The sequence below is a fragment of the Gobio gobio genome (assembly GCF_949357685.1).
Source record: "Gobio gobio genome assembly, chromosome: 8".
Lineage (NCBI taxonomy): Eukaryota > Metazoa > Chordata > Actinopteri > Cypriniformes > Gobionidae > Gobio > Gobio gobio.
Window position 1 is genome coordinate 9,382,076 of NC_137114.1, and position 15,728 is coordinate 9,397,803.

At 39.0% G+C, this 15,728-nt stretch overlaps 1 protein-coding gene across 6 annotated transcripts in view; it reads left to right on the forward strand.

The window, feature by feature from the left end:
• Window positions 1-15,728, forward strand: part of cyp2y3 (cytochrome P450, family 2, subfamily Y, polypeptide 3) — a 198,209-nt gene that overhangs the window by 17,761 nt on the left and 164,720 nt on the right. For 2 of the 6 annotated variants that reach the window (XR_013817114.1, XR_013817116.1), the window contains exons 8-9: window positions 5-146; window positions 2,322-2,734. The exons of 1 other annotated variant lie outside the window; for it this stretch is intronic. Coding sequence is in view for 2 of the 5 variants with exons in the window: in XM_079824432.1 (XP_079680558.1) it covers window positions 5-146; window positions 2,295-2,503 (351 nt within the window). In the remaining 3 variants the exon portion in view is untranslated. Of the gene's footprint in view, window positions 1-4; window positions 147-2,294; window positions 3,479-15,728 lie in introns of those variants that run through there. 3 more of the 6 variants (XR_013817115.1, XM_079824433.1, XM_079824432.1) reach the window with 3 other exon arrangements.

The window sequence follows — 15,728 nt, forward strand, 5'->3', positions numbered from 1 at the left end:
CCAGGACACAGTAATTCTTCCCTTGCTGCACTCTGTCCTAAGGGATGAGAAACAGTGGGAAACCCCTTGGACTTTTAACCCAGAGCACTTCCTGGATGCCAATGGCAACTTTAAAAAGAATCCAGCCTTTTTTCCTTTTTCTGCAGGTAAATCCTATAAAGTCTCTTCATGTCAACCCAGAGTTAATCAACGATATAATGATTTTATAAACTGTACAAACTGTATATTCTATCCACTAGCCCTAACCATCACAGAAAACTTTCTGCATTTGTACATTTTCAGAAAAACAGCATTCTGTATTATTTATATTTATAATCTGTATATTTATGTTTTCCTCATGGGGACCAAAAAATTATATATTGTCCCCACAACAAGGCCGTAGCCATGTCTTGAAAAAATTGTTTATTTTATAAAGCATAAAGAAACAGAACAGTGAACAAAAATCTAGATCTAATTCTAGTTGGGAAATAATCACTTTGGGACTATTTGCAAATAATATTTGCATTCATTTGCGTCAAATATATCGCTAGTCTTGAGATTCTTCCCATTAGTGAATAAATACATAAATCTGCTGGTAATATTTGAATCTCTTGGTGGTCTGGTGGTAGAATTTTTGTTAACTGTGTCAAAGGTTACAGGAAGGTAATCCGCCCTCATATCGTTTTTTTTTTCCTTCATTAAAATCAAAAATGTGCAATGATTGTATATTAAGAACATGGACACGTTTGTGTACATTTTGTTTTGTGATTTCACTGAAAAGAATAGAGTCCCTGCAATGGCATTAAGAGATAGATGGGGGGGGGGGCTTGTCCCCCTCAATGTCTATGGTGGTTACGGCCCTGCCCCAAAATGCATGTTAGAGCTGTTAACTGAAAAAAACTTGTACTGACCTATCTTAAAATATAGTCAGTCAGGTATTTTTATAAACAGAGTTTTTCCTTCCTCCGCCGTCAAGAGCATGCCAAACCAACAGGTGGCAATTTAACCCTTACCATAAAGCAATGTTGGCCAATCAGATGCCTGGAAAATAGCTGGCTCCGGTTCTGACGCAACAAGCCAAAATCTCTGGTTTCACTGTCCACATGACACCACTGCAACCAGAGTTTCTAAAAATGTTCACCCCAGCAGGAGTTTTTTAAAAAAGTTTGGTTTCAGTGTCTGGATACTGTGTTTGCATGTGGACGAACAGCCAAACCACATAGAAAAAGCTGCAGTTTTGAAAATCGTGTGGACAGGGCCAAAGCCTTGTCAGTAAAACCAGGCCTATAACCTATATCATAAATAACATGAATGATCAGCAGTGATGGGAATAACGGCGTTACTAACAGAATAATTTTTTTCAGTAACGAGTAATCAAACGAATTACGTTACAACGCTGTTAGCGTTGAGAATAAACTGAGAATAAAATGCGGCGTTACTATGATTAAGCTCACTGAAGCGGTTTTCATCTGAACAGGCTCTCTGTCAGTTGGACCTGCAACGTTTTTTTCTTCTCTGGTTGGTTGGTGTGTGTGTGTGCGGATGTGCGTGCGTGCATGCCACATGTGTTTTTGGTACACATAACTGATGATGATTGGTGGGTGGGAGACAAGGTTGAGGTTGATTTCACACACACACACCTATGACGCACACGCATAGTCACACACACCAACGACCAGGAGGAGTCAGAGCGATGGCAAGTCCAACGACTTCAAAGGTAGCTTTCGCAAACTGGAAGTATAAGCGCTACTTTTCCCTCATTGAGGTGAAAGGTAAGAATGTTTATGTAACGTGCAACTTACGCCCAGGAAGAAAGAGTCTCTCCACGGCGATGGCAAGTCATTCTAATCTAATGAAGCCTCACATCATCACAGGCCGCCACAAAATTAGTGGCTAAAAACCCAGGTGATAACGTGAGCTCCACTACCAAAGGAGTAGTATAGTACTGATAATATTTACACAATATTTACACTATAGTAGGCCTATGATAATATTTACAATAATGTATTGAATTTGATAGGTGTCTCTCACATTGTCCCACAGCAACATTACAATAGTGTACATTAATGTACAATGTTTTATAATATTTATTCTATTTAATGTCCAATTCATTCATTTAACATATTTAATATTGGTGGCATGCAAGTTATTTGACATATTTGAACATTTGAGGGGAAAAAAAGTAACACAGTAGTTACTTTCCCTGGTAATTAGTTACTTTTATAATGATGTAACTCAGTTACTATTTGTAAGAAGTAACTAGTAACTATAACTAATTACTTTTTTAAAGTAACGTGCCCAACACTGATGATCAGGCTGTTTTATGTCTTGCATCTCTGCAGGTAAACGCTCTTGTGTGGGTGAGTCTCTGGCTCGTATGGAGATCTTTCTGTTCATCGTGTCTCTGCTTCAGAGGTTCAGCTTCAGTAGTCCAAAGGGTCCAGATGCCATAGACCCCAGTCCTGAACTCAGTGGATTTGCCAACATGCCTCGATTATATGATATTATTGCAACCCCCCGCTGAACAACATGGATATTGCTACCTGTCACATTTTACAAGATTGTGGACACAGTATATATGAAGAGAGTGCCCAGACAGCAAGCCACATTCAAAACAATGTTAAATCAATGTGTCAACGTTAACTGCATTGAATCAACATCACGTTTTCACCCACAATTAATGTTGAAAAAATGTTGAAATTTCATCCAAAAATCACTGGTAATGACATAGAGTCAATGTTACAATGTGATGTTGGTTCAACATGATGCTTGCACTCTCAGACTCTTGGCTTGTTATGTGAGTGTGTGGTCTTTTTAACGGTGTTTATCAAAATGTATAATTTGGTGCAAAGAAAGCTGGAAACAAAGAAGATCAGGTGATATAGTTTTCAGCATCATAAAGTAGAATAATTCACATAATCTTATTCCTGACCTAAAGATATTATTTATTAATAGACAATATTTACCATCAAGACTCTCTTGCCACGGATCAGACATTCTGAATTTTGATTCTTAAAAGTACTGCAAGATTAAAAATAACCTTTTCTGCATTGAAAAATATTAGGCAATCGCCCAAGCAAAATTTTGGGCTGCCCTGCATTGCCAGGGAAAGTAAAATGTAATTATTGCTGTGTATGAAATGTGTTGTAAATAGAAATGTGTTATGCTTTACCTAAAAGTGAACGAGGCCAGAGATAAAGCATGGTCCCTGCAAAATAATATATTGTTGCATGAACTAACAGTGTAATCAGTAATGTCTGATTCGTGCAAATTACACTTTTGGTCCTTTATTGAATTTGAAAAGCACACAGATAATTAACACTGACTTTCCATTATTTTTAAATACAGAAAAAAACTATCTTCTATTGGTATCAACTTTGCTATATATGCAATGATTTAAATGTTTGATTTTTTAAATTGATAAATAAATAAAACTAAATAAAAAAAAATGTACTAAATAAATAAAACTAACCAGTTCAAAATTCATACTTGTCATTAAATGGATGATTTTAGGGATGATTTTAATCCTGACGGTGGCCGAGAGTCGCGCGAGGATCCACCAGCTCAAACTCAAGATTTTGATGGCGGGCCGTGTAAATAATCACTTTGGTTTTGGGAGACATGCTTTAGCTATCACCTTTATTCATCCACATCTCTTCAGTAAAACAAGAGGACGAATGTACAAAGCTGTACTACATCAACAACAAAGCCTCCCTTTCATTATATCAATTTGTCTATTATTATCTGGCGACATTCATCAATGCCCTGGTCCAGTCAGCACACCAACGCGGACGGGGCCACATGTATCATCCATCTATAGTAGGAGCAACTTTGGAAACCTACAGGTATGTTCATCATCACATTGCTATGCTTTGGAGCAACCGACTGACATACCGGCTTCTGTTTCTTCGGCGGACGCTGTGGATCTGCCGGTGGTTGGCGTTATGGCGGCGGTTGGTGCGTCTGCGTTGGATGGGGAGTGTGGTTTGTTCCGGTGGAGGGGAGCCAGGGAGATGTTGTTTGCCCTGCTGGCGTCTCTGCTGTTCAACGGAGATCGCCGTGTGTGTGTGATGATGCAGGCGGTGACTTGGCAATTCGAAAATTGTTACAGTCACATTCTCATTTTACTGAAGGTAATGTTGATATGGGTAGCTTAGCTACAATCGGAAGTTCTACAAATCAAATCAGGAAGTTGACGACAAACCGAGCAGTAGTGAAAAATAGAAAATGGAACGTCTTCAGAACTGTGAACAATTCTAAAATATTATGGGACCCCAGCATAAAACCAAGGGGTTTATTTGGTGGTCATCTGAATGTACGTAGTCTCATGTCTAAAAATGAACAAATACGACATTTGTTAATGGACTCTAATTTGGATTTCTTATGTCTGTCCGAAACTTGGCTTCATGAGAATTCACCTTACGCAGCCATCACCATACCAGGTTATCAAATTTATAGAAATGATAGAGTGAGATCTAAAGGTGGTGGTGTTTTGGTGTATATAAAAAATAGCATTCAATGTGAGGAAATTAACTTGTCAAATAGTGACTTGGAATTGAGCGTCAGCGTCAGTTCTGGCAGGCCAGGTAGTCAAGACGCTGCTATGTTATTTGTAACAACACTGTCCCGTCAGCTGATCTGCTCCAGCTGATCTGCTTCAGCTGAGCTGCATTAGCTGGTTAACTCCCCTCGCTGCTCAATGGCCAAAGCTCAAACAAGGCGCCCTATTTAAAGCACATTCAGTTTGCTCATACATGCTTGCTGCTCGCTACTGCTGAACTGTATGCTGTTAAAATCACTCATGTTGTTAAACAAAATACTGATTATACTCACCCTATTGTCGGCTATGACTTCCGCCGCTGTCGAGGAAGAATGGCAAGAATCTTCTGAGGAAACCCGGCCCTTACCATTCCAATCTGACCAGGGGCAGGATGCCTGCCCGGAAGATAACGCTACCGTTCGTAGGAGTTCTCGGCGGTTGGCGAATAGATCCTCGTCCCAACCATGCATCGACGATTGGCCCGTGGCAAAAATACTGGAAACCCTATTTACAAATGACATTCAGCCTCCGCGTGGCGCCTCTCAGGAAGACCTATTCGTCCTCCTCTGCGATTCTCTAATGATTCCAGTTGTTGAATCTCCGCCGGTGCCTCCTACCCAGTCTTCCGGAAAAAAGCACACCTCGAAGCGCAAAAATCCTGAGATGGCCAGCAAAGCCCCAGCACAAAAACGGGCCAGCGGCTCTGTTCGTCCGGGTCCAAGTGCTTTTTCAGCAGATGATCCAGTGCTCATGGCACTTTCTGACATCCAATCTTCTCTCCTCGACATGTCCGCTAGGATATCAACACTGGAAGACGGTTCCCTTTCTAGACCTTCCTCGACCCACGTCTCTGCTCAATCGACATCCACCCCGGCTTCAACCACCGCTGCTGTCTCCGATCCGCGCCAGCCTCAAGTTGATGACGTCACCACGGAATTTGTACCTAAAAGGACCCTAGCAACCGCCGTACCTCTTTCCACTGGCTCGCCTTTTTTCCCTCCAGCTGCTGCCATCTCTCATCAGCTGAGGGGACAGATATTGGCAGGTAATGACATTAACCTCGTTAAACTCTTGCTGGGCTCCGAGCTGTGTGAACGGCGTATAGTAGACTGTGGTGACGTACAGGTCGAGCTAAAAGATGGGGACCCTAGACTTTCAAAAATTCTAACTTTTCCTGAGTTCTGTACCGCTTTTGGAGTTTATAGGGATGTTATTTGTGAGGTCCAACCAGCGCGCAGAGCCGAACTAGATACCTATCTGGCCATTATTTCTGATCTAACTCTCTCTTACGGTGGGGTTTTGTTCTACGAGTATCACAAGTCTTTTTCTGCAAAGGCAGCTATGTTCATTCAACGCTTTAATCAGAGGCTTGACTGGTCCGTGGTCGATCTCGCACTCATAAGTAGACACTTCACAGGTCACCAAATCCTGTCCTGCTCCGTTTGCGGCTCTCTCTCGCATTCTACTAATTTATGCTCTAAATCTAAGCCTATTTCTTCCATGTCTCATCCCGGCCCGAGCCATACATCTGGGCCCCAGGTGAAAAACTTTGGTACTCCTATTTGCTTTAATTTCAATGAAAATATTTGTAGGATGCATAATTGTAAATATTTTCATGTTTGTAGCTACTGTGGGAACGCCCACCCAAAGTCTGTGTGCCCGAGGAGAAACCGCTTCATAAAAATGGAGCGAAAGAAATAAAACCATCAACTCCCATTAACGTCCCCAAGCTGGGACAGGCGTTGAGAAAGCATCCTGACCGCTGTTTTGTGGATTATTTACTGACTGGTCTTGTTCAGGGTTTTTTTGCTGGCCTGCTGCATTTTCCTGCTGTATCTTTTCATTGCCATAACCTATTGTCTGCGTCTCAGGAGCCGGAAACTGTGGATACCTTGCTCGAGAAAGAGGTTAAGAAAGGATTCATGATAGGCCCATTTGATTTTTCTCCTTTTCCGATTTTTAGGGTAAGTCCTATAGGGGTAGCCACTCGAAAATATTCGGGTAAAAAACGTTTAATTATCGACCTTTCTGCTCCCCACAATGGTTTGGCTGACAGCATCAATAGCCTTATTCCTTTAGCCCCATTTTCTCTGTTTTACAATACTGTCGATGATGCCATCAATTTCATTAAAAAGGCAGGACGTGGAGCTTGGCTTGCAAAAGCAGATATTTCCGATGCTTTTAAAGTTATGCCATTGCATCCCTCACAGTGGCATTTGTTCGGCGTCCAGTGGAGGAAAAAAAAAAAAAAAAAAAAAAAAAAAAAAATTTATTTTGCGGTTAGACTCACTTTTGGCTGTCGTAGCAGTCCAAAAATATTCGATACCTTGTCTGAAGCTTTGTGCTGGATTCTTCTTAATAACGAGAAATTATCCTTCGTCCTTCATCTTTTAGATGATTTTCTCCTGGTAGATTTTCCTTCCAAAAAATCTGACTTCTCTATCTCGACTCTTAAACGCACTTTTTCTGAATTAGGTGTTCCTCTCTCGGAGGAAAAGACCGTGGGTCCAGTCAAAGTAATCGAATTCTTGGGCATTTCTCTCGATTCAAATCGCATGCAAGCTTCACTCCCCCTCGAGAAATTAGCTCGAATAAGACAAGTTATGAAAGTCGCAGAAAATTCAAAATCTTTTTCAAAAAGGGACTTGCTCTCTCTTTTGGGGCACCTTAATTTCGCAATGAGAATAATTCCTCAAGGCAGATCATTTATTTCCAGGCTTCTTGACCTTTCTAAATCTGCAAAAGCTCTCAGTGACATAGTTACTTTAGACGCAGGATGTAGATCTGAACTAAAATTTTGGTCTGTTCTTCTAGATAAATGGAATGGCATTTCCTTTTTTCTAAATGATTTCATGGAATCATCTTTAGCTCTTAATCTGTATACTGATGCTGCACCTTCCATAGGGCTCGGGGGGATTTTCAAAAATGAATGGTTTGCGTCCACCTGGCCAGAAGAATTGCGTTCCTTACCTGCCGGTGATTCCTCGACAGCCCTATTAGAATTGTATCCGATCGTCGTTGCATGCATTCTGTGGGGTAAACACTGGGCTAGGAAACAAATTCTGTTTTTTTGCGACAACGAAGCTACGGTTAATATAATTAATAAGAGGCGTTCATCCGTTCCATTTATCAACAGGTTCATGAGACGTCTTACATGGCTGTCAGTCATGGGGAACTATTTTTTTTCGTGCAGAACATATTCCCGGTTTGAATAACCAAGTGGCCGATTCTTTGTCTCGTTTCAATTTTCAGAAGTTTCATCTCCTGTGTCCAGCTGCAGCACCATCAAGCCTGGAATGCCCACCTTTCAGCCAAACCATTCTAGATTGAATAACCCTCTTCAATCCTATATGCATTCTGCTGCACAGTACATGCGGGGGGGGTTGGCTAGTTCTACATTAAAATCGTATGACTCTGCATGGTCTTATTTCATAAGTTTTTGTGCTTCTTCATCTGTAGCTGCTCTGCCTGTCAATATATCATATATTAGTGCATTTATAGTCCACTGCTTCGAGGATCGAAAACTGCAGCCTTCTTCAATCAAAAGTACGGTCGCTGGCATTCAATTCCATATGCGCTGCCTGGATCCATCTGCCTCCAGTATTTTGGGAAATCCTTCCATTCGCCTTTTGCTGAACGGAATCAAAAGACAATCTCCACAAGGCAATGATAAACGTCTCCCTTTCACTCTACCTTTGGTTAAACAAATCATATCAAAATTACGGGATGGGTGTTTTGGGCCGTACACCGATCTGTTGTTAGAAACTGTCATTCTCACAGCCTTTTTTGGTTTTCTAAGGGGTGGTGAAATTTCTTCACGCACTTGTTCATTTGACCCAAATCTCAATCTAACAATTTCTGACGTCTCAATTCATGATCACCATTTCACATTATTTTTAAAGCATTCCAAAACCGATAAAAATTCTAAAGGCGTAATCGTGTACATCTCTGAATCTAACACTATGTTTTGTCCTCTGACTTCCATGTTGTCCTATTTGAGGTACCGCCCCAGTGCTGATCCGCAGGAGCCGCTGTTCGTCACACAGGCAGGGAAAACAATGTCCAGAACCTGGTTTTCTTGTCACCTACGCCTCCTTTGCCAATTCTGTGGACTGCCCCCGGACCGCTATACTGCTCATTCTCTGCGCATCGGCGCAGCAACAACAGCGGCAGCATCTGCTCCGGTTTTAACCCTTAAAGCTATGGGGCGGTGGTCTTCTGCTGCTTACGAACGATACCTCCGTCCCGACGTTCGGGCTATTCTTGACGCTCAGAAAGCCATGAGCTCAAGTCTCTGAGTCGTTTCGCTAATAAACACATTTTGATCATTATTTTGCTCGCGCTCTGCTCATTATAACTCCCCGGATGCGCTACCAGCTGTTTAATTCCTTCATCTCAGAAGGTGGTTTAGTCATCTCTTCATAGCGCTTACACTGTAGACCGTTAAAAAAGTTAAAAGACAGAGTTCTAGGTAACGGCATGTTTTAGATATTGCGGTCTTGAATAGTCATTCAGTAATTAATTAATAATTTTTACTATAATATAAATCGCTAAATAAGGGCGGCTCAGACGATCGTTCGAGACACTCAATTTCTGTTTTTGGGGGGGGTATCTCATCTAGTCAAAATAAAGTAATTATAACTTGCAATTATTCGTATATATTCATAGATTACTAAGCATAAATTGTTTAAATAAATCATCCTCTGTATCTCAGAGGATTGCCAGGTGTGGTTTTGTTGGGGGATATTTTAGCTCTCAGTCCTAAACTGTGAGCGTTCCCTAATGCTGCTGCTGCTGGTCCTCTGACTCTCTGCTATTTCATGGTGCTCATGAAAGGTCAGAGGACTCCCTGAACAGAGCCATACCGCCAAATTTCAATTCAGGAATATCAACTTGTTTGCAATCTATTCAATAAAAATTCTTAATTATTATTATTGTTTGTGTGTTCTTGACTTAATGGACCTGACAGAAATTGAGCGTCAGCGTCAGTTCTGGCAGGCCAGGTAGTCAAGACGCTGCTATGTTATTTGTAACAACACTGTCCCGTCAGCTGATCTGCTCCAGCTGATCTGCTTCAGCTGAGCTGCATTAGCTGGTTAACTCCCCTCGCTGCTCAATGGCCAAAGCTCAAACAAGGCGCCCTATTTAAAGCACATTCAGTTTGCTCATACATGCTTGCTGCTCGCTACTGCTGCCCGCCACCTCCCCAGCTCCTCCTTATGCATAACGTGGCATTTTGCTTTTGTCATGTTGCCTGCTCTGTTCACAGGGGGATATTTTAGCTCTCAGTCCTAAACTGTGAGCGTTCCCTAATGCTGCTGCTGCTGGTCCTCTGACTCTCTGCTATTTCATGGTGCTCATGAAAGGTCAGAGGACTCCCTGAACAGAGCCATACCGCCAAATTTCAATTCAGGAATATCAACTTGTTTGCAATCTATTCAATAAAAATTCTTAATTATTATTATTGTTTGTGTGTTCTTGACTTAATGGACCTGACAGAAATGTATTGGTTTGAAAATTATAGTATCGCCACAAATGTTTTTTAGTTTGATTGTAATTTATCGCCCTCCCTCTGCCAAGGTAGATTTTATGAAAATTTTCGTAGTATGCTTCTTAGATGCAACTTTGAAAAAGAGGTATTAATAATGGGGGATTTTAATGTTAATTGGGAAGACAGAGTAGCCAGGAAAAATCTTAAACAAATATGTGATAATTTTGATTTAACACAGGTAGTCAAGGGTCCAACAAGAAAAACTCATAATACTGAAACGCAGATTGATTTAATCTTTTGCAATAAACCAGAAAGAATTACAAAATCCTTTAATATGATCACTGGACTATCGGACCATAATTTAGTTCTGGTGACAAGAAAGTTAACTAGCAGAAGGTTTTGTGTTTCAACTGTTAAGGAGAAAGAAGTATCTAGAATACCCAACAAAGTATGGGATCAGTTCATAGATAAAATAAACAGGTTTAACTGGAGTGATTTGCTAGCTGGAAAAGATGTACATGATGGAAGTACAGTGCTTACAAGTAGACTACAGTATTTTATTAAGGAGTTTACCCAAAAATTTAGAAACAGAAATTATAAGAATAGTCTCCCATGGATTAATGCTGACATTCTTAATATGATGAAAGAACGTGATCTTGCAAAAAAAAGGCTAACAATTCAAAATTAAGTACTGATAAACACCGTTTTGCAATGTTGAGGAATAAAGTTACATCTCAGTTAAGAAAGTCAAGGGTTGACTTTTTTCTAACCATTATAAACAATGCAGGGGGCAATTCAAAATTGATTTGGGATCAATTAAACAAATTGCTGGGGCAGGAACATAAAGACAGAAAACCTGTTGATCTCGTGTTGGATGGGAAAAGTATTTCTGATCCAACTGTGGTTGCTACAGCTTTTAACAACTATTTTGTAGACTCTGTTGCATCTATTGCACAGGGTTTCCCACACATAGATATTAGTAAGTGCCCTATCTTGTCGTCAGAGAACAGCCTTGTGTTTGCTAGCGCTTCTGAAAGAAACATAGAATCCTTAATCAGTTCACTTAATACTTCTAAAGCGAAAGATGTCTTTGGTATGGACAATACAATGTTGAAAGAATTAGGTTCGTCCCTGCTTATCCCCATCACAAAAATTATTAATCAATCGATTTCTCTGGGGGAATTCCCAAATGCTTGGAAATTATCTATTGTTTCCCCTTTATTTAAATCAGGAGACAGACAAATTATTTCCAATTATAGACCTATTAGCATTTTGCCAGTAATATCCAAGGTTTTAGAAAAATGGGTGTCTCAACAAATTAGAAATCACTTGAATAACTCAGTCTTTTCCCTTCATCCATTACAATTTGGATTTAGGACAAATCACTCCACCGAGACAGCAAACAGTTTTTTTTAATCGAAAATATTAAAGCATTGCTTGATCGGAACAAGGTTGTTGGAGCTATTTTTCTAGATCTTAGGAAAGCCTTTGACACTGTAAATCACAATATTTTACTGTCTAAACTATCTCATTTTAATTTTTCAGATAATGCTCTAAAGTGGGTAGCATCTTATCTTTTTCAACGAGCACAAACTGTACGTATTGGCAGCTATCTTTCTGAACCTCTTCAGTTGTCCACTGGAGTGCCTCAAGGGTCTATATTGGGCCCCCTTTTGTTTTGCATGTATATTAATGACTTGCCAAGTGCGTGCCCAGAAGTGAGAGTTCAAATGTATGCAGATGACACTGTTTTATATATACATGGAACATCAAAAGCAGCAGTGGCAGCCAAACTTACGAAGGCTATGGTTAAAATTAGTGAATGGTTAAATCACTGTAGCCTGCAGTTAAATCTTTCTAAAACAGTTGGTATGTTTTTTAGTAAAACCACCAACTCTGCAGTTGATCCGGATATTTTTATTACCGGTGAAAAAATTCAAATTGTCTCAGAATTTAAATATCTTGGTATTATCATTGACTCTAAACTTAAGTTTAATTCTCAGATTTCAAATACTGTTAAGAAAATAAAATTTAATTTATCTAATTTTCGATATATCAGGAATTCAATGTCTACCCAAGCTGCCAAAATGTTTATGCACTCTATGATATTTTCGCATTTAAATTATTGTTTAACTACTTGGTCTCAGGCCAACCACTCCGCCTTGCTCCCAATAAAGACTTTATATAAACAAACGTTAAATTTTTTTGATAAGAAACCACGTCACTTTCATCATTGTAAGATTTTATCAAAATATAATCTGTTGAGTTGGGAAAACTTGGTTAAGTTTTCAAATGGCTGTTTAGCTTATAAAATTCTCAATGGCCTGGCCCCACCACCTCTTAGTGAGTTTCTGAGTTTAAGATCAGAAAACAGTCGTCTCACTAGAGGAACCTTTAGAAGGGACTGTGTTATTAATTTTAGAAAAACTGCTTTTAGTCAGTCTGCCTTCTCGATTAAAGCCGCGAAAGAATGGAATGACATCCCAACGTCAGTTAGAGAATTAAATAGTTATAATGAATTTCGTTCTTCTTTTAAAACTTGGCTTTTTAGCATGCAAATTTGTCAACATTAAAAAAAAAATCTTTTTTATTTTTTATTTTATTTTTTATTTTTTTTATTTATTTATTTTTTTTTCTGTTGTTTTTGGAAATTATAGGTTTTGTTGTATTATGTTATATTTTGTTATGTTTTGATTAAATTGTTGTATTTGCATTGTATTTTTTGGTTGCCTGTTGTACATCTGGCCTAGGACTGCAGATGAAAACTAGCCTTTTGGCTAACTCTGGCATATTTTGACTTGTCATGTTAATATGCATTGTCCTTGTAATAATAAACATCTAAAAAAAAACAAAAAAAAAAAACATGAATTTGGTTCTTTAAATATTCTCTGGTGGAAGATCTACATCCATGTCCACCAAGCTGATGGAAAAGGATTATGTGTTGCATAACCTCTTGAACTCATAAGTCATTGTTCTGAATCACTGTAACAAAAAATAACTTACACATGCACTCACTAAATAATTCAAAGCCCAAAAGTGCACACAGTCTTCACTCAAGTAGAAGTATATGTTTAAAGAAACTCTGGTAAAAGTTGAAGTATGGACTACACTTTTTTTACTCAAGCTAAAATAAAGTAGTATGGGCTCTGACATGTACTTAAAGCTGCAGTCCATAACTTTTTTGGGTTAAAATTATCCAAAATAATTTTTTGAGCACGTACATAACCAGCTAGTGTTCAATACTATCTGCTTACAGCTCGATTTACAATGGTAAGCTTGTAATAATGTTTTAAATTCCAGTGGTACTGGTGGATTTCCGCGGGAAATTCAAGCATATCTTTGCATCATTACGTCACATCTGTACACATTAGGGATGGGCATTTGATTAAATTTTCTAATTGATCGTCGGGAGAATTAACGATCGACTATCGATTAATCATTAATATTTTTATAATAAAATTAATTATTTAACTTTTATAATTAAAAAATGCAATGAATACAAAAATACAGCGTGTTTTTCCTCGATGAGACCTTTATTACAAAATCAACTTGTGGCAGACAGTTAAACTACGTTCAGTTACACTCTCAAAAAAAAAAAGAGTACAAAATTGTACCTTTTAAGGTACAAGTGGCCGTCACTGGGGTGGTACCCTTAAGGGTAAATTTTTGTACCTCTAAGTCAGGGGTAGGCAAGTTCGGTCCTAGAGAGCTGATGTCCTGCAGAGTTTAGCTCCAACCCTACTAAGCCACCACAGTATAAAACTCATGGCTCCCAGCATGCATTGCAGCATTAAGTATGTCACCATTGTTGAGATTCATATGCTGATTCTTGATATCTGTGTGCATCTAAACTTTTTTGCCCCTAGAATGTATTTAAAAATCAAAATTCAGAATGCCTGATCTGTGGCAAGAAAGCATTTTGGTGAATATAATTTATTAATATAGTTTTAGTCAGTGATGAGTTCAGCCAAACATTTTTCTTCATGACAATCTTTGTTTATGGCTTCTTTTGATTTGAAGATTATGTGTTTTGTTAACATTGTAACAAAAATCCACAAACCCTAATAAAAAAGCCAAGAGTTAAACTGCATAACTAAAGGAAACACCGATCGCCATAATGGTGACCAAACATTTTCAATAAAACCAACATCTAAACCTCTGTTAATTCTCAATAAGAGCTTCTATAGATGTCTTTCAGGGTTGGAGCCAAACGCTGCAGGACATCGGCTCACTAGGACCGAACTTGCCTGCTAATGGTTAAATGTAGGGGAAATTGTACCCTAAGGACTAATTGTGTACCTTTAAAGGTACAGTTATACGTTTTGTTCCCGAAGGAACAAAATTGTACCTCCACTGTACCTTTGGCAAACCGCACATATGCGCGTGCATAAGCTGTGCACTAAAGCAGCGGAACCTGCAGCTGCGAGCCGGTGTTCTTAAACAGAGACCTCATTTGTTCCAAAATAATAATAATAAAAAAGAATCATGTTAACAATAACTTAAACAAAAAACATAATAATACTTAGATCTGACAGGTTTTGTCAACATGTAACTCAAAACTGGCAGGCTTTCTGTGAACAGGACCGCTGAGTTCATTTGCCAGTCATCACTAGCCATGTTTCCATTCAATTTCGCAAAAACTCTCATCATAAAAAAGTTTTTACGCTCGCACAAGGTGGTTTTTCAGGCAATTCGCAAAAGGACTTTTTCGCAAAACTGCCATGGAAACAGTTTTTCCACATTCAGGTCACCTGGTACGGTCACACATTGCTCCCACACAGGGCCTACATATTTTTTCCACTCAAGTAATAACGAGATCTTATGTTGTTAAAACGACATATATTTTATAATAAGGGCAGTGGCGTAACTTTAACCTAGTAGGCTAATGACAGACCCTGGTGCAGCCACAAATATCATAACTATCTTAGGCCTACTGTAATTAAGACATATTCAAGAAATGTATTAAAACAGAAAGACGCTATAGTTTCAGCCGTACTCAAAGGCCGCGGAAACAGCCCAGTTACGCACGTAAATCCATTCCCGGCGATCTTGGTTTGCTTCTTATTTATTAAATATACAGGCAAATAGTGTATTAAACATTGATCAAAATTAAAATACAATTTATACACAACAAAATAAATTTTAAAGACTTTCTAGAAAACACAATTCAACGAAGTGCTCAAAATCCATGTCCCCAGACATATGTGCATCTGATGTTTACTCGAGCTGCTCACTTTTCATAATCAACATATGAAATAAAAAAATTATAATATTTTAACATAGCCATAACTATATGAAAATAAATAGGCTACGTTTTCTTTAACCCTCTGTCCAACGAAGTCGTCGGCGTCTTTTGATGGATTTTTTTCCTTTATGACAGCGAAACAACTCACAATACTCCATAATGTCTAGCCATACTACAGATAAGTGCAAGACATAATTATAATAAACTGTAAACTCTCTACTTTTATTTGTGTACACTCACAATAACGGCAAAGGCCGTGGATTCTGGGAACAGATTATTTTGCACTCCACTCCAAACGCTGTCTTCGTTTAAAACAAATATTTTGTTTATTAAACGCAAAGTTTTTCATTTCAAAAGCATTTATAAATTCAGTTTATATTTCCAATAGGCTTGCTACGATAGTCGGTGTTGCCGGTGTTACCGGTGTTCAGACTCAACACCGCTTACATCACTTGCCCACCGTGGCACCTCCC